Genomic DNA, 25,905 nt, shown 5'->3' on the forward strand with positions numbered 1-25,905 from the left:
TAAAAATGGGGCAGACAACAACACCGCAAAAACACGCCTTATAACAAAGATTGGAAGAGGCTTGACCTCTTTGGCCGTAAGGCCTACTTCTTGGTGAGTCAACATATTAGGATCACCAATTTCGAGGCATTAGTCGCCAAACATGGCCATACTAATTATTCAAAGCTATCAGACTTTATTGATTTTTATTCCTGAGGAGAAAAGAGAGCAGTTCAGGTTCATTATCTCCGAAGGACACCTTATAGCCAGGACAGCATTGCAGGATGCCCTGGACTCCACAGACATAGCAGCAAGGTCTGCAACCACTGAGGTAGTGATGAGAAGGGCATCTTGGTTACATTTCTCTGGGTTCCCCTGAGAGGTGCAATTGACAGTTGAAGATCTTCCATTCAAAGGGCCTAAACTCTTTGCAGCCAAAACAGCTGAGTCCCTCCACACACTCAAGGACTCAAGAGCAATGTTGAAGTCCCTGGCCATTTATACACCTAAGATCAAGAAAAGACAGGGCAAATATTATGCCTCACAGAGATTCCGGTCCATTCACTACATGCAACCACACAGACAATATGAACAACAAGAGCGGAAACAGAGATCCACGAGGAAGAGAGAGCCTCCACCTCAGCCCACTACGTCTCAACAACCAACCTCAAGGCAGCAATTTTGAGACTTTGGTTGAGTGCCTGAGACCCCCACATCTTTCAGAATCACAAGATCAGATTGGACAAGTCCAAAGTAATCCTGATAGCCCTTATGTGGCCTTGACAAATGTGGTTCCCTTACTTTCTCAGAATGGTGGTGTGCCAACCACGCACCCTTCCTCTTCTACCTTGTCTCCTTTCTCAGGATGCAGGCCATATCCTTCACCCAGACTTAGAAAGACTCCATCTTAAGGCATAAGAATATAAGAAACATAAGAAAGGCCATACTGGGTCAGACCAAAGGTCCATCCAGCCCAGTATCCTGTCTACCAACAGTGGACAATGCCAGGTGCCCCAGAGGGAGTGAACCTAACAGGTAATGGTCTAGTGATCTCTCTCCTGCCGTCCATCTCCACCCTCTGACAAACAGAGCATGGTTACTCCACAGCTCTGAGGACCTGAAATGACATGCTCAGAGGAAGTACAGAACATTTTATTAAATAGTTGCAGAACAACCACCCATCACATATATCTATACAAATGGAGACGATACAATACCTGGTGCCAAAGAAACAGATCACAGCAGTCTCTTCCTCGTTACCTTTTATACTGGACTACTTGCTGGAACTTAAGAAATCGGGTCTCTCCATAAGCTCATTCAGGGTGTACCTCTCAGCTGTCACAGCATTCCACCACAAGGTGGACATTTTTGTGCACCCAATCACCAAGCGTATTCTCAAAGGCCTCAGCAACATTTACACTGAAGTATGAACTACTACTCCATTATGGGATTTTAACTTAGTTTTCTGGGGCATCACTGGACCCCTGTTTGAACCGCTAGTGACATGCTTCCTCCTCCACCTTTCAATGAAGGTGAAGTTTCTTGTCGCCATCACATCTGCTAGATGAGTGGGAGAACTAGAGGCCCTCACATCACACACACTATTCATGATATTCTTCAAAGATAAAGTTACCCTAAGACTGCATCCTAAGTTCTTACCTAAGGTCGCCTCATCATTCCATCTCAACCAACCCATCCATCTACCAACATTCTACCTGAAACCCCATGGGAATAGATGGGAGTCAACACTAGATACCCTGGATGTCTGCCGGGTGCTAGCCTTTTACATAGACAGAACAAAGACATTCAGGAAGTCTCCAAAATTATTCGTCTCAGTCACTGAACAATCGAAAGGAGACGCTATATCTAAATAGAGACTGTCCAGGTGGACTTCAGAATGTTTCTAATTATGCTATCACCAATACGATCTTCAGCCTCCAACGTGGATTCACACACATACCACCAGAGCTCTATCAGCTTTGATAGCATTTCTTAACCATGGGCCCCTTATGGACATCTGTATAGCGGCAACTTGGGCCTCAGCCCATACATTTACATAACATTATGCATTAGAATATCACACAACATCTGATGCACTATTCGGTCTTACCGCATTATCATCTGCCATGACTTCACCTCCGAAGCCCCTTCCTTCCACCGAAGGGCGCTGCTCTGAAGTCACCTAAAGTGGAGCACCCACAGGGACACTTGTCGAAGAAGAAGAGAAAGTTACTCACCCTGTGTAGTAACTGAAGTTCTTTGAGATGGTTGTCCCTGTGGGTGCTCCACTACCGCTGGTCCTCCTCTCTACTTTGGTGTTTCTCACTAGATGCTCTGCAGCAGAGAAGGAACAGAGAGGGGGTTGGTTGCACAGCACCAGATAACTGCCTCAGGTGGTGCAATCCAACCAAGCACTGCTACCGGAAATCTCCAATTACAAGTGCAGGGGCACGTGAACACCTAAAATAGAGCACCCACAGTGACAACTATCTCGAAGAACCTCAGATACTGCACAGGGTGAGTAACCTTCTTATTTATATCTGTAGTGAAAATTTTTTGATCTCGTGTGAAAGGCGCCTGTGAATCTCTTTAAATTCTCTCCCACAAAAATTACTTGACTACCTCTTCATTTGTCCAAGTCTAGCTTGTTCTCTTATTTCAGCTTGCCACAGGGACATCACCACTCAGTGCCACGTTGATCAATATATTGAAAGTAATTAAATTAAACTTTGTTCAGACAAAACATTTGTAATGCAACTTCAATTTTACTACAACTTCTAAATGACATTTTTAAAAATTTTGTAACAGGAAACTGAGTAGGTACTGTCATCTATAATTTCTTATTATAGTTACCAATTTGTAAGAAGCATATAAACAATGTACATGAAAAGTAGCTGTAATTTTGTATCTTATTTTCATGTAACCCTTTTTGAGGAGAGTTAAATCAATTATCCTTTGAAATGAAACAGTATAACTTACCAAACCCAAAAAACAAACCCAAAGGGAGCACAACAGTTGCTTATCAAAACAATATGCAGGGTAGCTGTACCTGTAAATCCTCCATACACCACACCACCATGGTCACTTGAGGACACCTCCTTAAGGTTTCCAATTCCAAACCATCACCTCTCTTGGAAGGAGACCCACATTTCTCTCCCTACTGATCAGGGTTTTAAGTTTGGGCAGCTTCCTGCCTTATACTCGAATATCCCCAGCAAGCCAGTCTGCCTAAAGACAAGGTCCAATGCTTTTCTTTTTATCTAAGGGCTATGAATAGTGTGCTGTCAGCAGTTACAAGTTACCCCACAACTCTTTCTGTTGAAGCACATTTATTCTTAAAGTAAAAGCATAGGCGATATAGTGTACTTAGATTTTCAGAAAGCCTCTGACAAAGTCCCTCAACAAAGGCTCTTAAGCAAAATAACCTGTCATGGGATAGGAGGGAAGGTCCTCTCATGGATTAGTAACTGGTTAAAAGATAGGAAACAAAGGGTAGGAATAAATGGTCACTTTTCAGAATGGGGAGCGGTAAATAGTGGTGCCCTCCAGGGTTCTACTGGGACCAGTTCTATTCAACATATTCATAAATGAACTGGAAAAAGGGGTAAACAATGAGGAGGGAAAATTTGCAGATGATACAAAACTTCTCAAGATAGTTAATTCCCAGGCAGACTGCGAAGAGCTACAAAAGGATCTCTCAGAATTGGTGACTGGGCAGCAAAATGGCAGATGAAATTCAATGTTGATAAATGCAAAGTAATGCACATTGGAAAACATCCCAACTATATATATAAAATGATGGGGTCTAAATTAGTTGTTACCCCTCAAGAAAGAGATTTTGGAGTCATTGTGGATAGTTCTCTGAAAACATCCATTCAGTGTTCAACAACAGTCAAAAAAGTGAAAAGAATGTTGGGAATCATTAAGAAAGGGATAGATGATATGACAGAAAATATCATATTGCCCCAATATAAATCCATGGTCCAACCACATCTTGAATACTGCGTGCAGATGTGGTTGCCTCATCTCAAAAAAGATGTATTGGAATTGGATAAGGTTCAGAAAAGGGCAACAAAAATGATTAGGAGTATGGAACGGCTTCCGTATGAGGAGAGATTAATAAGACTGGGACTTTTCAGCTTGGAAAAGATACAACCGGGGATATGATTGAGATCTATAAAATCATGACTGGTGTGGAGAAAGTTCATAAGGAAGTGTTATTTACTTTTTCTCATAAGACAAGAACTAGGGGTCACCAAATGAAATTAATAGGCAGCAGGTTTAAAACAAACAAAAGGAAGTATTTCTTCACACAACACACAGTCAATCTGTGGAACTCTTTGCCAGAGGATTTTGTGAAGGCCAAGACTATAACAGGGTTCAACAAGGAACTAGATAAATTCATGGAGGATAGGTCCATCAATGTCTATTAGCCAGGATGGGCAGGGATGGTGCCAATGCTCAAGCCACTGAGCTATCCCTCCACCCTCCCTAGGATGCTGGGCTAGACGGACCTTTGGTCTGACCCAGTATGGCCGCTCTTATGTTCATTACAGAGAAAAAATATAAAAACCACGAAAGAACCTACAGGCATGCAGAAACTTACCAGAGGTCACCCAACAATTTTATGGGGCCATTGTAGGCCAAAGTCTTTCCAGCCTTTCTGTGTGGGGGACCTTGGACAGGAGGTCCTCTCTGTTTGCTGGATGAGAAAGAAGGCCCTGAGCAGGCTTAAACACAGCCATTTTATGCCCAAAAGCCCTTTCTTTGTCTGTTGGTCTCTGGAAAAATCCCATATATGCAAGCCTCCCCAGGGGCTGGTACCTCTTTGCGGGGGGGGGGGGGGGGTTTACAACCTGAGTGATTAATCTGAATCACCCCACACTGTTCTTAGCTCCTGGTGGAACTGTGGCAGCCCTCCTCTCCCTCCTCCTCCCCCCACATTCATATACCATTCATGCACTTAATACAATATAGTCCCCAAAGAGATTGCAAGCATTTGAAATATCTATCATACTTTCATTATGTTTCCTCCTGTGATCCTTCTTTGTAATCAGCAGATTCCCACTCCCAGACTTTCCTCCAGATGTGTGCATCTTGTACTTCTCAGTACCCTCCTGAACAATACAAGCTCATAGAAAGTCCGTCATTTCATCTAAGGAAAATGATATGCACAAATCTTGTTATCCCAAGCGATGGTTCCCAAACACCAGGTTTAGATAAAACAATAAGATAAATTTATTATGCATAAAAGTCAGGATAGAAAAGAAAAGAAGAAAAGATAAAAATGCAAGCTAATACCCAACTTAACAGGTTAAGTGAACTTAAAAGCTTAAAATCAAAAGGTTTTTCTGATCATAAGCTGTAGTAAATTTCATAGGCTGAGTCTCTTTGCAGCCTTGGACCCCTCCCCCTTAGTTCAATGTCCTCCAGGTATTCATTGATGTTTTCAGCAAAGAGATGGGAGGAGAAAAGGTGAAGTGGAGGGCATTGTCTCACATTTTTATACCACTCTCCCCTCTTTGAGAATTACCCCAAGCTGCAATGCAGGTGACATGCAGTCTGTTGCCGACATGAGGTATGAAGCATCCCTGTGATGAAATGTACATTTCTTGTTTACACCTTCTCGCCTGCTGCTGAATGGCTGCTTTAACACCTGGCTGGGGCCAGTATGTCTTTGTTTCTGAGAAACTGGTCTTATGGGTTGTCAGGGTTCCCTCCCCACTCTGAACTTTGGGGTACAGATGTGGGGACCCGCATGAAAGACCCCCTAAGCTTGTTTCTATCAGCTTACGTTAAAAATTTCTCCAAGGCACAAATCCTTCCTTGTCCAAGTGAGCTAGACAAAGATTCAGGAAAAGGACCACTTGGAGTTCCTGTTTCCCCAAAATATCCCCCCAAGTCTCTTCATCCCCTTTCCTGGGGAGGCTTGAGAATAATATACCAACAAAATAGGTAAACAAGGTGAGCACACACCTGACCCTTGGGTTTTTAGGACACTAAAACCCAATCAGGTTCTTAAAAGCAGAACTTTATTGTGAAGAAAAAAAGTAAAAGAAGCACCTCTGTAATATCGGGATGGAAGGTAATTTTGAAGGTAATAAGATTTAAAACACTGAGGATTCCTCTCTAAGCAAAACTTCAAAGTTACAAAAAACAGGAATAAACCTCCCTCTTAGCATCGGGAAAATTCACAAGCTAAAACAAAAGATAATCTAACGCATTTCCTTGCTTTACTTACAATTTTTGTAATCTAGATAATTATTTCAGGTAGGGTTTTAGGGGAGGGTTTTTTTTCTGCCTGGTGTGCCTCTCTTTGTCCTGAGAGAACACAAAACAAAAGAGAGCACAACAAAACCTCTCCCCACAGATTTGAAAGGATCTTCTTCCCTTATTGGTCCTTTTGGTCAGGTTCCAACCAGGTTATTTGAGCTTCTTAACCCCTTACAGGTAAAGGAGGGATTTTATGCTTATCTGTATGGTTATGACATGGCTATTATCCAGAATTATAGCATATTACAATAACAGTCATATAGTAGAATTTATAAATTAATACACAATGCTGATACATGTTTTACTCAGACAATAAGGTTCAGCAGATTATAAGTTTTCAAATGATACTTCACAAGGCATACTTTGTACAAAATTTATCATAGTCCTATGAAAGGGGTGAACATAGGGGTGCTGCTGCCAGTCCCTCTTTGAATCTTGTTAAATTCTTGACCCTTGGTGATATACTGTAGCAATATGTTACAGATAATAGCAGGGAATAGCAGATAACAGCTTCCAACTACAGTAGTCTGGGAATAATCAACCAATATGAGGATTACATTAGTGTTGATTCTGAAATGAAGACTAGTGCTGTGTTTTTTATAATCTATCTCTGTGCTTTTCTTTAACATAGGTTCTGGTCAATGCTGACATTTTTGGCTCATGTTATGATATTCATTATAATTGGAATTGTGATAGCTGTAAAATCCTTTCCATATGTGACTATTCGTGATTTGTTTTATATCTTAACACTCTATCTTGCATTGAACCTTATAAGGTAAGGACTACTGTTTGCCCCTATGTAGGACAACCCTCTGCCCCATCCCCCTGCCTTTTTAAAATCATGATTGCACATATGGCTTTAAAAATATTGAGGTTATCTGTTTTATGATGTTTTAAACTGCATTGCATTTTCTTTGTTAATGCAGGCACTGGTATGTCGGGGTGCTTTCAGAAATACAATTCTATGTTTATTTTAGATTTTTTTTAACACTAACAGCAATGAGTTCAGCTTCTAACAGTAATTGCTGGAATTACATTAATGCTTAGCATTTTGTGGGCTTGCAGGGTAACCTTGTTAATAGGATTCCTTTGCTAAATCATGGGATGAGTCTGATCAGTTGCCTCATAGAGAATATTTGAACTCTTATGGCCTTGCTGTATAAGAGGCAAAGAGGAAGTGCTACAAAATTTTGAATGGCAAAATTGTGTGGTAGTCAGCTTAAGTAATTCAAGCTACCATCATTCTGTGGTTGAGTCTGTTGGGACAAAATATCAGATTTTGTAGATAAAATCATATGGATTGGGAATGAACTGTCTGCTTCTATGGCTGCAGAAAGAAATCTGAAGGGGACAAATGCTATATCTTCTCAGAGTTTAGTCTGTGACTTCTGAGGAACTAGCAATGTTGGGAGCACTTTGTTCCTAAATGATGTCTTTTGCTCTGAGTAGTTCTTGGCCGGTGAAGGCCAGTGAGGAAGTACTGGGTCCATTGCTAGCAGAGAAAAGCAGCATTTCCCTTAGAACTAGGAAAGCATTCCAGCTTCTCTGAAGGTAGAATCCATAGAATCATAGAATATCAGGGTTGGAAGGGACCTCAGGAGGTCATCTAGTCCAACCCCCTGCTCAAAGCAGGACCAATCCCCAATTAAATCATCCCAGCCAGGGCTTTGTCAAGCCTGACCTTAAAAACTTCTAAGGAAGGAGATTCTACCACCTCCCTAGGTAATGCATTCCAGTGTTTCACCACCCTCCTAGTGAAGAAGTTTTTCCTAATATCCAACCTAAACCTCCCACACTGCAACTTGAGACCATTACTCCTTGTCCTGTCCTCTTCTACCACGGAGAATAGTCTAGAACCATCCTCTCTGGAACCACCTCTCAGGTAGTTGAAAGCAGCTATCAAATCCCCTCTCATTCTTCTCTTCTGCAGACTAAACAATCCCAGTTCCCTCAGCCTCTCATAAGTCATGTGTTCCAGACCCCTAATCATTTTTGTTGCCCTTCGCTGGACTCTCTCCAATTTTTCCACATCCTTCTTGTAGTGTGGGGCCCAAAACTGGACACAGTACTCCAGATGAGGCCTCACCAATGTCAAATAGAGGAGAATGATCACGTCCCTTGATCTGCTCGCTATGCCCCTACTTATACATCCCAAAATGCCATTGGTCTTCTTGGCAACAAGGGCACACTGCTGACTCATATCCAGCTTCTCATCCACTGTCACCCCTAGGTCCTTTTCCGCAGAACTGCTGCATAGCCATTCGGTCCCTAGTCTGTAGCTGTGCATTGGGTTCTTCCGTCCTAAATGCAGGACCCTGCACTTATCCTTATTGAACCTCATCAGATTTCTTTTGGCCCAATCCTCCAGTTTGTCTAGGTCCCTCTGTATCCTATCCCTGCCCTCCAGCGTATCAACCACTCATCCCAGGTAGATGCTGTGGGACTTTTTGGTCAAATAAAAAAACAAAAAACTCCACCAATAGTACAACAAAACCGCTGACAATCTGGCTGACTATCAGCCAGTATCCAAATTGGACTGTCACTCAAGTTTATAGAGAAGTTTGCAGTAAGACCACTCTCATAGTACTTAAATGCCTTTGATCTACTTGACCCTTGCCAGTCTAGGTACAGACCCGGATATGGGACAGAAAATGCACTATTGTCATTTGTTGATTTTGATCTCCTGGTGGTGAATGAAGATCAAGTATCTATGCTAATATTGTTAGATCTATCAGCAATCTTTAATACCATAGTTTGTGAGGTAATATTGATTCACTTGCACACTGCATCAAAAGTGGATGCTGCTGCTTTTGGGTAGCTCTCCTTTCCTGGCTTAATGTTCCCATGGTACGGTGTGGGATCGTAGCTCCTCCCACTAAGAGCACAATTTGAAGTTCTCTAGTGTTCCATTTTATCTTCCCTCCTGTTCAACATGTGCATGGGATTGTTGGAGGGTTTGTATAAAGGTTTGGACTGTAATGCTTTCAATATGCTGATGACACCCTGTTCTATGTGTCTATCTCTGAGCATTGATATTTTTGCTCATTATCTTATTATTTTATTTACACAGAGGTCTAGTTGTTATGTTGTTGAGCCCTCTTCTGAGCCGTCTTGGTTATGGATTTAACTGGCGCTGGGGAGCTGTCATTGTCTGGAGTGGAATGAGGGGAACTTTTACTTTGAATATGGCTCTTGGGATTAGCCAATCAAAAGATCCGGGTACAGCAGCAATGAAGAACATGGTAAAAAAAATAATTAAAAGGGCTATCTACCTTTTTTTTCAAAACTTGTTCATAACTTGTACTTGTACATTTTGTTGGAATAAGTGATAAAAGAACTATAAGGACATTCAGGGCCAGATTTTTCAAAGTAAGTCAGCCAAATATATTTGCATATGAGTAACTCTTGCATAAAAAAACCAGCACAAGTACATACAGATTATTTAGGTACATAAAATTAGCACATTCAAATCTATTCATGCAATTATGAGTGGCTAACTTTGAAAATCTGGTCTGACTAATTTTAATTCATAATAGAAATATGCATGTAGATGCTATTTTTTGTATTTAAAAATGCATTGCAGTTTAGTTTGTTTAAATGTTTATATATAATCTGAATTTTCACATACTATACAACGGGTCAATATTATTTCAACAATACTTTCACTATACCTATGTAATTAACACAGAAATATTTTTACTACAGTTAGCGGTCCCTCTTAGAACGTTATGTGGACCCAGGTGCATCATGTGAGCCTTTGTGAACTAGTCCATTTTCTGCTAGGGATACTGTTATGTGGAACTGTGTTTGTTACAAGTTCTTATGGCTAAGATTAAAAAAAGAGCATGCTTGAAGTTGGGTCCTAAATCCATATTTAGGCACTCTGAAAATCAGGCCAGTTATTTAGTTATCTCTGGAGTTAGTAGCCTGACTTTAGGTATTCACTTTGAAAATTTTGTCCTATATTCCTTCCTGTGAAACTTTTCATGATTCTGGAACAGGAACCTCCATTGTTAGATATCTCTCAATTGTCTTGTGTTTAGAACTGTGGTGGTACCAGAATTTAAGATATCAAAAATGAAAATCTCTGCCTCCAGCATTGATGGTATCATTGCTTACTCTCATGTAAGATCTGAAACTCTCTCTGTTTCTGTACCTCAGGGATCTGCTCTTCCTTTAGAGGAATTTTATTCACCTGCATCCTCAGCTCTGCATGGTAGTACAAGTCTTGCTCCAAGGATGTTTTTGCCTTCATCTAGGCAACCTCGGTGGAAATCCTTCTCACTTCAGATTTCATGCTTTATACAGGTCTTGTTCCATGGATCCCACCCTTTTATGGCACCATATGCCTTATCTTATGGGGCACAAATGTGGCCATTTGACCCTCACCTTTTTCCCATCAGCTCCTTAGTCAGCTGAATCAAGTTGCAGGGGGAAATCGTTGCTTTCTAAGAATCAAGCAGGAGAGACTCAGTTATCCTTTCAGGAACTCTTAAGAACCTGCATCACTAGGAATCTCAGAATGAGCAGCAAGGCCATGTGGAGGAATATGAAGACCAACCTACCCCTTTATCCATATCCTCAGTATCACCTGATGAGGCTGTGACACCATCAAATATGTTAACTGTAGATTACTTCAGGACCTCCTTGAAAGGATGGTGGACATACTAGACATTCCCTTGGAATTGTCTAGTAGAGAGATCATTAATTGTTTGCTTTTTTTGCATCTGATTTCCCAGGATCAATTAGCCATGCCTATTAACAAAGACATCCTTGAACTTGCTAAAAACTTGTGGTGGACTCTTGCTGCCTTGTCTTGGCCGTATCTTAGAGGGCAGATCTCGGGTACCAAGTTCCTCCAAAGGCATTTGAGTACATTTTTTATACATCTGGTAGCTGGATTGCTGTTTTTAAAAATAGCTCATAAAAATTGAAGTTGCGTGGGCTTTCTAGGTGTTCCCCAAGAGATAAAAGACCTAAGAAGAAGGAACTTTTGGGGAGGAAAGTTTATCTGCTGTCTTGAAGTTTTGTATGGCCAATTTTCATGCCTTATTAGCTAAATATGATTTTAGGCAATGGGACAATGGTTTATATATGTCTGAGAGGCTTCCTTAAGAGACCAGAGATGAGGACATCTAGGAGCCAGCAGAGAAAATGGCTGTCTAGATCTGGCGCTCCTGCTCCGCTCCACTAAAATTCACTGACATCTGCTATTATTCTAAGGTCACAGTTTTTGTCTCAAAGTGGTTCATCCTCCTCTTTAACATCTTAGTAGCAGATGGATCTGTTTTTGGAACACCCTTTCCTCCTCTTACTCTCCCACCACCCTCTGCCCCAAACTACAAAGAAGCAGAGGCTCTCTGACAGCCCTATGCAGGGCAGCATGACGCCAATTACAGAGGAGATCCCTCTGCCTGGACCCTGGATCAAGTCTATAAAATTCTAAAGCAGATATCTGAAGAGCAGATTCTGCTTAGCAAAATGTCAGAGGATATCTCTGAAATTAAAGCCACGACTGAAGCACACCAGGTCAGTTTGCAGGGGCTATCCCTCTAGGACTGGGGGGGCTGAGAATCACCAGAGTTAAAGGGAGCCAAAGAAGTTCCCCCCTCAGTGCCGTATCTCCCATATCTGCCATCTTGCCAAAATGTAAATCAAGGCAGAACCATCAAACTCTCGAAGACTGAAATGAGCACATCCCACTGATCAGGAAGTCAGACCAGTCTTGGTGCCATAGGGACAGTATCTATATTGTATCCTGTCACTGTGGCACCAGGGTTGATTGATTTGCCTAACAAACTGTGCAAACAGGGGTAGGACAGCTATCAATCCAATCTCCTGACTCCATTTCTAATAATGGTTATGGAGTTTTGTTTTTGTTTTGTGATTGTGTGCTGCATCCACTTGTACGTGCAGCTTACATGAAATGTTGCTTCAGATCATTTTGAATTTCTTGCTAGAAGTTTTCCAGGAAAGTTAACACCCTACAAATCCATGCTTCAGATGTATCTGATATCTGTGGACCTATCACCAGGAAAGAAATATGTTCTCAGATGTATTTGAAATATTTGTTTTGCGCTTCAAATTTTAAATGGCACTTGCACTGACCAATGCACTTTCAGTGGGATTTGTCCTTTGTTTTACAAGTTTAATGGGCTCTCTTCTGATACATTGGGAAAATAAAAAAATTAATTGCTTTCTCTAAAGGTGGCATTTGTAGAGACATTCATTTCCATTCTGAGGGTTAAAGAACATAGCTTCTTAGTTATCTGTCCATCTCTTCAGTTCTTTCAAGATAGGGATGACCACCATGGAGACACGTGGACTTAGTGGGTCAGGATTTCACCCAGGATCTCAATGGGTCATGGTCACTTTTCGGATCCAGACATGTTTATGTCTGGAGTGAATCCTGAGTTCCACATGAATCAAACCATTGTTCGCTTCGCTTTGTACCTGGACTTTGACTTCTCTCAGCAAAAAATATTCCTTGTGTGTGAAAAGGACTTTAAAGTTTTCTCTCTCCTGTATTCAAAGTTTTAATAAGGTAAAACAGTTTTTTTGTTGTTTCAAGGGTGACAATGAAAAAAAGCAGCCACCAAGATACTGGTTAGGACATGCTAAGTCCTTGAGCCTCAAGTTCATGTAGTGCCACTCTTCTATACCTTGGAGGGTTAAAGGCATCTGCATAGTTGCTATTTGGCTACCTACAGATTGCAATATGTCACTACCAGCTAGATTTCTCCTCCTCAGAAAACATTTCTGTTGGCCAGAATGTGCTTACATGTAGTATGTAAAGTAAGCTACAAGTAACATTTTAAGGTAATCACTGATGGCCTGTTTACTACATCTATCATATGTTCATTCTCTCTATTAGTAAGATGGGAGAAGAGGGATGTGTAACAAAGGCAAATTACTTGTTTGTAATTCCTTTTGTTGTAGTTTTGTCCCCTCCTACACCTCCTTGGTCCTCGGTGCTACTTGAGAGTGTGGGTGGGTTTTTTTTTCCTTTGGGGGGGTGGGGATGAGGGAGTTAATTTGGTTTTGGGTTTTTTTGAACTACCTGATTGTTCCTTGTCTTTTGCTCTTGAATAGTCTTACTGGAAGGAAATGGATGCACTGGTGTTTTTATATACCAATCTTACAATCTTGTTTTCTGCTAGTGGGGTTATAATGTTATCTCTTCATACTTTCTTCCTCTTGGCAGAATGGGAAAAAAAGAACAGTACAAAAGAAAGGTAGTATGGTCAAGTGGTTAGTGCACTACCCTAGGGCTTGGGAGATCTGGATTTGAGTCCCTGCTCCACCACAGACTTCCTCTGTAACTTTGAACAAGTCCCTCAGGGCAATGGGGATGATAATAATTCCTTAATTCATGGGGTGTTGTAAGGATAAATACATTAAGGAGTGAAGTGCTTTGAGATATACTAATGAAAAGCATTATTAAATACTCAATATTTTTAAAATATTTTATTATAAAAAGGAATTACTTTTAACTTAATTTTCCTTATTTGGACATTCTGTTAGCTGTGAAGAGCATATGATTAAATTTAGCAAAATTATAAATAAAACCATCCACAATTTGAAGATATACAGTTGTGTTGCACTGTTGAAGATGATGTCAGCAAAGGCATCGTTTATGGAAAATATGTAGAGTACCTCACTGTTCGAAATAATTTGCATTTTACTTTGTACTGCTGATAACACTGATTTGAAGTGGTGACATGCTGTCTTTGTTTTTCTGTTTTAGATATTACTGCATGCAGGAACAGCATCAGTAATGACTTTGATGATTAATTCTACCACGGTGAAAAAGCTGGTTACAACATTGGGTAAAACACACCCATTCATATTGGGGAGGGAAGGAAAATATTAAAAATAACATCTTTGATATTCAGTTAATTTATAAAATCTGCTTTGTTCAGTTCTGGCCTATTTGGTGGATATTAGATTGAGTGCACTAGTGTAATTTTATTACTTTTTACAGTGCATTCTGCATGGATATATTAATTGGACAATTAACACAAAATAGTAAAATATATAAAAATCACAAAACAAGGCATGATATAAGAGTTATCAAAATTGAGTTCACTATAACTCCAGTACTGCTTTTGCAGCAATACCCCTTTGTACAGACATTTAAAATTAATTTATCTAAGAACTAATTGATTTATCAAGATCTTGTTTAAATAAGATAAAATAGAGCCTCAAATCAATGTTTTTAAGGTTTGATATATTTAATGAACTCTCTTTAACAAAATTTTGTACATATCTGCACTCCTAGTTCTGTCCAGGAGTGAAAATACTCAAAATTATTTAATGATAAATTGTTTGTCAAAGATTTCCCTGTCACATAACAGAATTCCTGGCAGATAATGTGTCCACTTACTAAAGAGGTAGAAGACTACAAACAAAATAAACAAGCAAAACAACCTATCAGACAAATGTGATTATAAAATCACCAGTACAGCAGATTCTGGTTTAGCCCAGAAGCTTCCACAGTTAAAAATCTGTAGTCCTCCAACCTAAATGGGCAGCAGGATTGGAAGTTGGATGTGGACATAAGGAAAACTACAGTACAGTACACACATTGTCCAGGAAGTAATTCTCTCTTGTATATCTCCTCTTCACCATTCTACAGTAGAATTTTGAAAAGAGAGCAGATATATTGAGTAATATACATTTGAGAAGGAAGACTTATTTTACAAAGGAGGCTATAGCCATTTGTATTTAAAGTGCAGTCAAGTCCCTGCTTTTAGTGGCTAGTGAAGATGATGGGCGGTCATGAAAAACAGTGTGACCAACTTAAGAGCCACAGCGCATATTGATCTATGAAGAGTAAAATTAGCCTTCTCTTTTTTGATAACCACTGAGGGAAGCTATTGCTTACATGGGAAGAGTTAATTAAAAACATATTTTTACAGTTTTCTATACAGCAAAAATTATGACAAAGCAACCACTGTGTATTGAGTACTGATAATGTGCTTAATCATAAAATCATAGGACTGGAAGGGACCTCGAGGGGTCATCTAGTGCAGTGCCCTGCACTCATGGCAGGACTAAGTATTAATGCTGTATAAACATCTGAGATATATGCGTGGTATATCCTGACTTTAGTAAGGCTTTTGATCCAGTCTCACATGACATTCTTATAAATAAACTAGGGGAATATGGTACTGCTGAAATTACTGTAAGATGGGTGCACAATTGGTTGAAAAACTGTATTCGAGTAAAGTTATCAATGGTTTGCTGACAAATTAGGAGGACGTATCTGGTAAGTTCCCACAGGGTTCTGTCCTGGATCCAGTACTGTTCAATATTTTCATTAACAACTTGGTTGATGGAGGAGAGTACACTTTTTAAATTTGTGTAGGACACCAAGCTGGGAGGGGTTGCAAGCTCTTTGGAAGACAGGATTTTGGAAGACAGGATTAGAATTCAAAATTATAATGATATACTGGAAAATTGATGTGAAATCAATAAAATGAAATTCAGTAAAGATAAGTACAGAGTACTATACCTAGCAAGGAAAAATTAAGTACACAAATACAAAATGGGAAATAACTGACAGGGCAGCAGTACCTACAAGAGGATAGAGATTAATTGTTCTCCATGTCCACCAAGGATAGGACAAGTAGTAATCAGATTAATCTGAAGCAGGGGAAATTCAGGTTGGATGTTAGGAAAAACATTCAAACTATAAGGATAGCTAAGCACTGGAACAGGTTACCTACGGAGGATGTAGACTTCCAATCATTGAAGGTTTTAAATAATAGGTTAGATAAACATTTGTCAGGCATTGTCACCATATACTTAATCTTGCCTCAGTGTGTCAGGGCAAGGAGATTGACTAAATGACCTCTTAAGATCACTTCCAATTCCTGATTTGAGTCTAGATCAGGTAGTCGCTAAACAGTTGATTCATAAATAATATAGCAATTGGTGGTAGAAGCTTCATGTTGGTAAATTTTGTAACGATTATTGTTGAAAGCCTTTGCAGAAGTATTTTAGGGAGTTAGTTTCATGCACAAGAAGAGGGAGATAAGTCCAACAGTTGTATTGAAGAAAGCATCGAGGTGCAATAGGGAGAAGCCTGGATTTGAGCTTTTCTACACTTGAAATTTGTTGCAGGTTAACTTGAGTTATTTCACGTAATTAAACCTACTTTGGAAGCAGGTTTGCTGAGTTGTGGGATGAGTTTATCTGCAAAGAAGTGTGTGTGAATGCATCCCCATCCCAAGCAACTGTTATGATCTTATAAGTCCTCCTACTGGTATCCCACAGAGGTATTCCAGCTACCTGGATCAGCCTTTCTGTTTACTTGTGTGCCCTCTGTTGTTCCAGGGTCATCCTGACTGGATGTCACCTCTCTTTTTAAGTGCTGGTGCACATCCAGGTGCTGTCCTTTGCATTTCCAGCTCATGGAATTCACATATGTGTGTCATACTCCTGATTATTAAGCAGTCATGCCTCATGTGTCAGTATAGTCCTATGCTGAGGGGCCAGGACTTAATTGCCCTTTAGGGAGAGGAGCATGTACAGACCACTCTGAATTCTAGCCACTGCAATGCACAAATATACACGCAGCTATCCAAACAAATGGAGCAGGTCACCACCAGGATCCAAGCACGTGCTGCATTAAGGGAAGGTACTCCAACTGGATTATAAGTAGGGCTCAAGTCATGCCAGAATGCCCCAGAACACCATTCCAGCATGCCAGAAATGTCTTCCGGTACTGTTACTTATGACTGATAGCACTGGAAGTGGATTCCAGCCCTTCTTTTTTTAGGACTCCAGCACTTGTTATAAGACTGTGAAGGACAATAATAGGACCTCTGGGAGAGCTTGTAGCTTCTACAATGAGTGAACCATATATTTGTGAGAGATCCCACCAAACAATCACTGCATTGTATAGACACCCCTGAGGACACCCCCACTGATGTCAAACAGGATGCAGACCAGGAGATTGTTAATGAAGTACTGGATATTGACTCAGTGGACCAAGAGACAGATGCTGCTCCAGAGACCAAGGAGCTGTCCAAGATACAGCTAGAGGTTGCACTTGGATCACCAGCAGAAACCCAACCTGTGGAGGGTACAACTTCCAGTAAGTATTGTATGATATATTATATTACAACTTTATGAGGGGATTTAAACAACTTAGTTCCAGGTGTCATCAGGGTGCTGCCAGATGTTGGTCTACCCTCTGTCTGCCTCCTGGGTTTTTAACCCCTCTTCTCTACAAGTTACTCAAAATAGTGGCCATGTGGGAGGGTGTACAAACTCTTCACTGCCCCCGCCCTTTTAAAAAAGTAAACACACAACCATCACTTAAGCTTATTGTGTACTGCTCCACACACTCCTATCATGGCTTATTGTTCTCTCTCTCTTTCCCAGTCATTCCTCCCCAATCAAGCCTCTGCCTCCCCAGCCAAGATGGTGGCACTGCATGTGTTAACAAGGAGATAGTTTGAAGAAAAGGCACTTTTATAGTGTTGGCAGATACAGGAAAGGAAAAAGCAATAAAACTATTTCTCTGGTTCAGGGCTTTATTAATACCCTTAGCTTTAAGCCATTGTGCAGTATTGTAAAATAAATCTGCTGTCACACTACACAAACATTTCTAAGAATGAAGACTATGGGTTACTGCAGAATTCCATTTCTCTTGCAGAGCACTTTACGCTGATCTGATGATGTTAAAAATGAGAATTAAACCACAGATGATGCTCTAATTTGGTATGGAGATTGCATGACTATGCAGCTCTTAGCACTGTCAAACTGAATAACTGGCTAAATAGGTGATTTATAAGGGTCAAGGGTGTGTGTATGGGGGGGAAGTTTTGTGGAACATTGCAGCAGATATTGTGGAGAGAGGGGGGTTGTGTGATTCTGATGGCCTCCTTCTCAGCATTATGGTACCAATCTCCTGTGTGATAGGAATAGTTAGGATTGTCAAGGAGGGCTTTATACTAACCGTAGAAGGAGAGAGTGATAATGGGGCAATCATGACACAAACAACCAAATAAGAAAACCAACCTCAAGGCATCATGCATATTAACATATCCAAGCATGTAAGGAACAGATTTTTAATTGTTTATGTGCTAATGCTTGGTGTCTATACAATAAACAAGAAGAATTGAATACTCATGAGAAAAAATGTGGCATTTTTGTTATTACTGAAACTTGTTGGGATGGATCTTATAACGGGAACATTAAAATTCATAATTACAACCTGTTCTGTAAGGAGAGAATGGGAAAAAGGGAATGGCACTCAACATAAGACACTATTACCTGTTAGAGTCATAGATGATTCAGAATAATAGGACCTTGAGTGCTTATGTATTAAAGTTCTAACTAGTAAGTTGGGGTACTGGTGGGTATCCCTTACAGATCACTTAATCTTACTAGATAACAGGACAAACTCCTCCTTAAACATCTGTTTGTAATGTGTAGAAGGAAAAATTGTTCTTTGAGGGCTTGCACATGTTTATTCCAATGTAGGTGTGTGCACGCCCTGAGCAGAGTCACCAGAAATTTTTCCCTTAATGGTATCTGTTGGGTTGGCTCTAGTGCCCTCTGGTGCCATGTACTCATATTGCCAAGATAAAGGGCCCTGCCAACCCCACGCCTCCTCAGTGTCTTTTTACTGTCTGTGACAGGGCGTTGGAACTGTTCTCTTTGCTTCGGCAAGCTTTTCCCAGTGTTTTTTTCACTCTTTTTACAGTGTATATAGTTGATTTGGTTGTATGTTTTTTGGGTTTTTTAAAGTTTTAGTTAGTAAATGTTTGGAGTTTTCTCCATCAGTTAGTGAAGTAGGTTCGTTTCTCAATGCCACGGCATGCCTCTGTCACTGGGTTTCAAGGCCTGTGGCAAGCCAGTGTCCTTGAGTGACCCGAACTCAAGTTGTCTCAAGGCCTTGGGAGAGACTCACATAAGAGATCGCTGCCAGCTCTGCAAGAACTTCAAATCTCACACAAAAAAGGACCAAGAGGCAAGACTGAAGGTCATTCTTATGGAAGCAGCGCTAAGACCCACTTTGGAACTGAGTTGCTCTGACTCAGCACCGAGTACCTCGGCATTGGTGCAGAGTGCTCCTCCCGCCGTGTGAGTCTCTTTGCACCATTCCTGGTACCCAAGAAGAAGCACAAGATGCAGCCGTCTGAGAGGGGTCATTCCACAGTGCTGAAGATGACCAGGCATGGGGACTGGGAAAGAGTGAGACCTAAGTCAGGCTACACCTCAAACTCAGGACTGCAACAGCTGGTACCAGTGATCCAGGAGGCCCTCCAGAGGTACTGTCTTTGGGCATACAGCACGGGACTCTTTCTCTTCAGAGATGGAAGGGGGGTTCTCCTCTCACCCTCGGAGCCACCTGCGCTACTCTCTGAGGCACTCCTACCCTGACATGACCCAAGCCCAGGGTTCCCTCTTGTGCTCCTACTCAGTGGTCTCTGAGAGCAGAGTGCCACCACTGGCTAGACGATCCGGAGTCTCTCCTTCAGGTGGGAGCAGTGAAAGAGATTTCACAAATCTGGAGATGAGAGGGGTTCTACTCCCTTTACTTCCTAATTCTGAAAGCCCAAGGTGGTCTCAGGCCTATTCTAGACCTGCAGTGCCTCAAGAACTTAAAGTTCTGCGTGGTCTCCCTGACTTCCATCATTCCCTCTCTGGATCCTGGGGACTAGTATACCACCCTCGATTTAAAGGACAACTATTTCCACATATCGATTTTCTGAGGACACAGAAGGTCTTGAACCATACACACTACCAGTTCACGGTACTTCTGTTTGGCCTGTCGGCTGCTCCGCGGGTCTTCACCAAATGTATAGCGGTAGTGGTGGCCTTATGGTGGGTAGTACAGGTCTTCCCATATTTTGACGACTGGGTAGTCCAAAGGCCAGTCCAGGGTTCAAGTGGGGTCCAACTTCCACCTCATTCAGTTGATTTTCCAGGCCTTAGGCCTACTAATAAACATCCAGAAGTCTACCCTCGTCCCAGTACAGAGGATAGAGTTCATCAGACCAGTACTTGTCTCCACTCAGGCCAGAGCCTTTCTCCTAGGAGGCCAGTTTGAGGCGATCATGGCCCTGGTAAGGTCCCTCAAGATCCACCCAGTTTCAACAGCACAGAGCTGTCTAAGACTCCTGGGCCTCCTAGAGTCTTGCACTTATGTGGTGAAACATGCGAGACTGCACCTAGACCCCTCCAGGCATAGCTGATCATGCTCTTAGGGTCACACTCGCCTGTTGCCAGTACCACCTGATTCCGCAGTACCCTTGTGTATGGTGAGGCAAACAATCATTCCTCCTCTATATGTTCCTCCATTAGACTATGTAGATTAGGGCTTTCAGACTCTCAGATTTCTGTTCAGGGCTTTTATGATTACCCTACCCTAGACTACGATCTCCTGAATGTGTTCCTTCAAGGGATACTTCAAGACTTGGGTGACCTTGACCTGCTCAACACCCTTCTTAGTATGATTAATTCTGGTTCCTTTCTCCCCACCCCTGGTCATATTGGGACCCTTGGGCTGTTCACCACCAACTGTTGTCTAAGGTACCCAGTGCTTACAGGGAACTCCAGAGTCAACGTTCTCCATTCCCCCACAGCACTCTGCACCTCAGAACAAGATGATGGAGAAGCAAGAAAGGAGAGCAGATGAAGAGGCAACCCCGCAGACAAATAGTTCCTCCTCTTCCCTAAATCAGAGGTTCTCGAACTGGGAGGTGGATGGGCTCCCTTGGAGGGGTGCAGAATGTATTGGGAGGGGGGGCATGAAGTTTTAGGGGGAAAAATTTACTGCACACATTTTACTCACATCAATGAATAACTAGCAAAGCTGATTCCTCCAGACATATCAGGTCCTCAGATGGCACTGTGCATTTTGATGGATTTCTGTTAAGCTTGCATAGTATTATACAAAGTTGTTTCCATCTGTACATTAATCCGTTTGCTTTGCTGCAGTGTGGTGAAGCGTAAACAACTACAGATACAAAGAAGGGGGGGCACGATCAAATAAGTTTGAGAACCGCTACCCTGAATGAAGCTGTTATGCCACCTCCAGTTGCGGTAAATGCCTTTAGACAGTTTCAGCATTAAATGAAAAAAGTGGCAGACGCTCTTGATATCCCATTAGAAGAAGTCCAAGAGACTCAGCACAAGTTGCTGGATGTTTTTCAAAGACCATCTGCAGCACAGGGTACCCTTCCTGTAAGCAAAACATCGTTAGAACCTGCCAAGACAAATTCTCAGACCCCTGCCACTGCTTCCAGCAGCTAAAAGGGCAGACAAAAAAAAAAAATACATTCTAGCTACAAGTTCAAAATTTTTATTTTCTCATCTTGTCCCTAACTCTTTAGGTGTTGATGTTGTAAATGAATACAACAAGTAGCACCATATAAGCATATCCCATACGATAAAGACCAAAAGCATATAGATCTCTTCAGGGCCTTCCTTAGGATTTATGAGGCCCTATGCAGTAGTATTAAACTGGTGCCTCTATGCTCCACTGAAGGTGGTCCCCAGCCAACACCACTGACCACCAGTGTGTTGAGGGGGCACAGCCACCATCCCCGCCTGCGGACCCCCAGAACTCCCCCTGCCATTGCTGACACACACCAAGCTTTGTACGCAGCAGACACTGCGGCAGTGGCTCAAGGCAGGCTTCGCACTGTCAGATGGGGGCTGCACCTTGCCAGAGCCCACAACCCTCTTGCAGCCCTTAGCCACTCCTGGCTCACCACGAGCATTTTGACAGGAAGTACAAAGCAGTAAAGCAGTAATACATGTGTGTGTGTAAGAGAGAGAGAAAGAGAACCCATGCGTGTGAGAGAGACCGAGAGAAAGCCAGTGTGTGTGTGACTGTGTGTTGGGGGACTGTGTGACAGTGTGTGTGTTGGGGAGTGAAAGACTGTGTGTGTGGCAATCTGTATTGGGAGACTGTGACTCGTGAGCGGCAGAGTATATGTGCGTGTGAGAGCCTGTGTGTGTGTGTTAGGGAAGTGTGAGAGACATTGAGTGCACTCTCACTTTAAGCCTCCCCACCCCCCTGCTCGGCCTGCCTCCCCCCACCCCCCTCAGCTGACTCACATGGAAGTTTCGCTCCTCCTGTCCTGGCCCGGCCCCTGCCTGAGACTGAGCGATGCAGCCCGGCAGGGTCCAGGGAGGGACTCTGCTCTGGGTGGCGGCAGGCCAGTCCGCCATGCCCCCAGTGACCAGCCGTGTCGCTCTGGGCTCCTTGGTGCTGGGGCGGCAGAGCGGGAAGCTGGAGCCCTCAGCCACCTAGCTGAGGAGCGAGGGAGGGAGTGGGTGGGGTTGGGGTTGGGATTGGGGAGAAGCCCACTGGTCCAGCGCCCAGGGGAGGGGGGGATGGCAGAGAAGAGAGGATTCAAGCCACAGCCAGTGAGGGGAATGGTGTCCCAAATTTTTGGGTGCCCTACACAGCTGCATGTGCTGCGTATGCCTAAGGACGGCCCTGGATCTCTTTGATCATAAGTTACTCATCTGCCACCCTGCATTTGGAATTGCTAATTAACAGGCAATTCTGGCAAAATATAATCACATTAACTGTTCAAAATTTAATTCCTTTATTGCACACCTCTCACAAGGGCAGAAGAAACAATTTCATGCCTTTATCATAGAGGAACAGCTTGTTGCAAGGACAACTTTGCAAGCTTCTCTCAATGCCACTGACACAGCAGACCCTTCCATCTCCACAGCTGTAGTCATGCATAGAGCCTCATGGCTACAGTCCTCAGGATTTCCATGTGAAGTCTAGAACACTGCAGAAGACCTATTCTTGATGGTCTTAAATTATACAATGAATCCACCAATGATTCCTTGCATTTGCTGAAGGACTCTAGGTTCAACCAGTACTCCTTGAGCATATATATACCTGCAAATAGGAGATTTAGTCTCAGACAGCTCAGAGATCCCACCCATCCCAGTTTCCTGCCTACCATGCGGTATTGAGTCACCTAAAAAGAAACCCAGAATACAGAGGGGAAAGTTCTCAACCATTGCACCTTGATCAACACAGCAGCCATCATCTGCAAACCATTTGTTTTGATGCCTCAGTCCAGACCACACGCCTACAATCTGGATCTAATGTTGTACCACCCTGCCCTCCTCCATCCTCATACCTTTCTGGGTTCTTCTCTCATTTCCACAGCATATGGGAGCAGATTATCACCAACAGATGGGTCTTGGAGGATATGACCTTGGGCTACTCCGTCACCTTTTCACTCCATATCTCCCTCTCACCCTCCTTCCCCATGCGTTTTGAGGGCCCCATCTTTTGAGCCTCTCCTGAGGCAAGAGTTCTTCCCCTTCTCCACTTGAGAGCCATGGAACCACTTCCCACCAAGTACAGAGGAAGCAGATTTTACTATAAGTACTTTGTTTCCCAAAAAGAAGGGTGGGGGGAAGGCCAATTCTAGTTCTCATGGTACTGAATACCTTTGTCAAAGAACCAAAATTTAAGATGGTAGCTCTCACAAGTATTATTCAATCCCTGGATCTGGAAGACTATTTCATGACCCTCATCTTCAAGGTGCATACTTTCATGTCATGATACATCCCTCTCACAAGAGGCTCCCTTGCTTTGTCATATTTTAGGACAGCAATCAGTATTGAGTCCTCTCTTTTAGAGTATACCACCCCCAGCGTGTTTGCAAAAATTATGGTGGTAGTTGCTGCACAGATTCACCAAGGGGAAGTAATTGTCTTCCCCATCTCAATGATTGGCTTCTCAAAGGGTATCCCTACATAGAAGTTCAGTCAGTGGTAAAGAAGGCTATATCTTTCTTTTACACTCTCAGCCTTCAGCTCAATACTGCAAAATCCTCCCTTTTACCTCTATAGTGGATAGAATTTATAGAGGGTACTCTGATGCCATGACATCCAGAGCCTACCTACCAGAGGACAGATTTCTCACTTTGACACACTTAATCACATGAGTCCAAATGAGCCCATGGTCATTGCCAGATTGTGTCTTGCCACTCTATGGGCACATGGCAGCATGTACCTTTGTCATGGCATACAGTTGCTTACATCTACTCTGTTTGCAGGCCTTGCTCAGGACAGTTTATACCCTCAACAGAAACAGTCTGAACAAATTACTCTCTATTCCTAGCTGTGTGTTAATATCCTTCAACTGATGGAAGAATCTGGACAAGGTGTTTTCTGGACTTTCCTTCCACCATCCCTCTCCCATTGTCACCACAGTTTCAGGTGTATCTCTCCTAGCATGGGGAGATCACTTAGACCAAACTATGCAGGGCAAATGTTCTGCCCAGTGATCTGCCTTACATATCAGCATTCTGGAGCTCAGTGCTGTGAGATACACTTGCTATCACTTACTCCCCGTGATAGGGACTGCGTAATGACAGACAACAGGGTCAGAATGTTTTACATAAATCAACATGGTGGAGTCAGATCTGGTTCCCTTTTCTCAGAAGCAATTAGATTATGGAACTGGTGCATAGTCCCCTTAGTCCTAGTCGCAGTAGATTATTTGCCCAGCCTCTGATGCACCATAGCTGACAACTTCAGCAGACATTTCACTCAAGATCACGAGTGGGAACTCGACATATACATACTCAAACAGATATTTCTTATCAGGGTTTTCCACCATTTTTGCCACCATTGTCAATTGGAAATGTGTGAAATTCTGTTTGAAGGAAGGTTGCGGATGCCTTTCTCCTATCTTGGTCAAGAAGTCTCCTGGACTACTTCCCTCTAATGCCGCTAATCCTCATGGTTCTAAATAATATCAGACAGGACAAAGCCATAGTAATCTTGATTGTACCAATCTGGCACAGAGAGATGTGGTTTCCTCACCTACTTTGCCTCTTCTGCCAGCCAGCCAGCCATCAATCTCCTGCTGAGGCCCAGTCTTCTCACTCAGGATTTGGAGAATGTTTGTCACCCCCACCTGAACATTCTACGACTCAGGGCTTGGTACATAGATGGCTCTTGGGATTAGAACTTTTCTGTGCCAGAGAGGTTCAAGAAGTCATGTTGAACTGTAGAAAGGAATCCACCAGGAAAACTTACCTTCAGAAATGGAAAAGATTTTACCACTGGTGCACTCACCACCACCTATCTCCTGTTGAATCTCGTATCTTGGAGATTCTAAAATATCTTTTCTCTCTAAAACAAGGAAGTCTGTCTTTGAGCTCCATTAAAGTTCACCTAGAAGCCATCACAACATTTAATTCTCTTGTGTAAAGTTTCTTGGTATTTGCGTACCTTGCAACTTCCAGTTTCATCAAAGTTTTATCCAGACTCTTTCTGAATGTCAGAGCCCACCCCAGTTCCAGACTTGACCTTAGTTCTTAATTTTCTGATGGAAACCTCCCTTCAACTAGTTAACTGTACCTATTTAAACCTGGCCATGAAAACCACCTTTATAGTGGCAATTACTTCTGCTTAAAGATTGGTGAATGAGGGGCTTTGCTGGCTGATCCCCTTTACGCTGTCATCTTCAAGAACAAGAGATGCCTCCAACCACACTCACAGTTCTTACTCAAATTAATCTTGGACTTTCATATCAATCAGGCTATTCATCTGCTGGTTTTCTGTTGGTAAACCTCATCAGACTAGGGAGGGTGCTGTCCTATAGACTTTACACATTAGTAGATTGCTAATATATTA

The 25,905-nt window shown here is 42.4% G+C and overlaps 1 protein-coding gene across 1 annotated transcript in view; it reads left to right on the forward strand.

Moving 5' to 3' along the window:
• Positions 1 to 25,905, forward strand: part of LOC311522788 (solute carrier family 9 member C1-like) — a gene marked incomplete at its 5' end in the record, with an annotated part of 307,404 nt that overhangs the window by 85,325 nt on the left and 196,174 nt on the right. Inside the window, 3 exons of the mRNA XM_084632258.1 lie at positions 6,884 to 7,027; positions 9,323 to 9,494; positions 14,000 to 14,081. Of these exons, the coding sequence (XP_084488384.1) occupies positions 6,884 to 7,027; positions 9,323 to 9,494; positions 14,000 to 14,081 (398 nt within the window). The remainder of the gene's footprint in view (positions 1 to 6,883; positions 7,028 to 9,322; positions 9,495 to 13,999; positions 14,082 to 25,905) is intronic.

Source organism: Lepidochelys olivacea, assembly GCF_965140295.1.
Source record: "Lepidochelys olivacea isolate rLepOli2 genome assembly, chromosome: 6".
NCBI classification, from domain to species: Eukaryota; Metazoa; Chordata; order Testudines; family Cheloniidae; genus Lepidochelys; species Lepidochelys olivacea.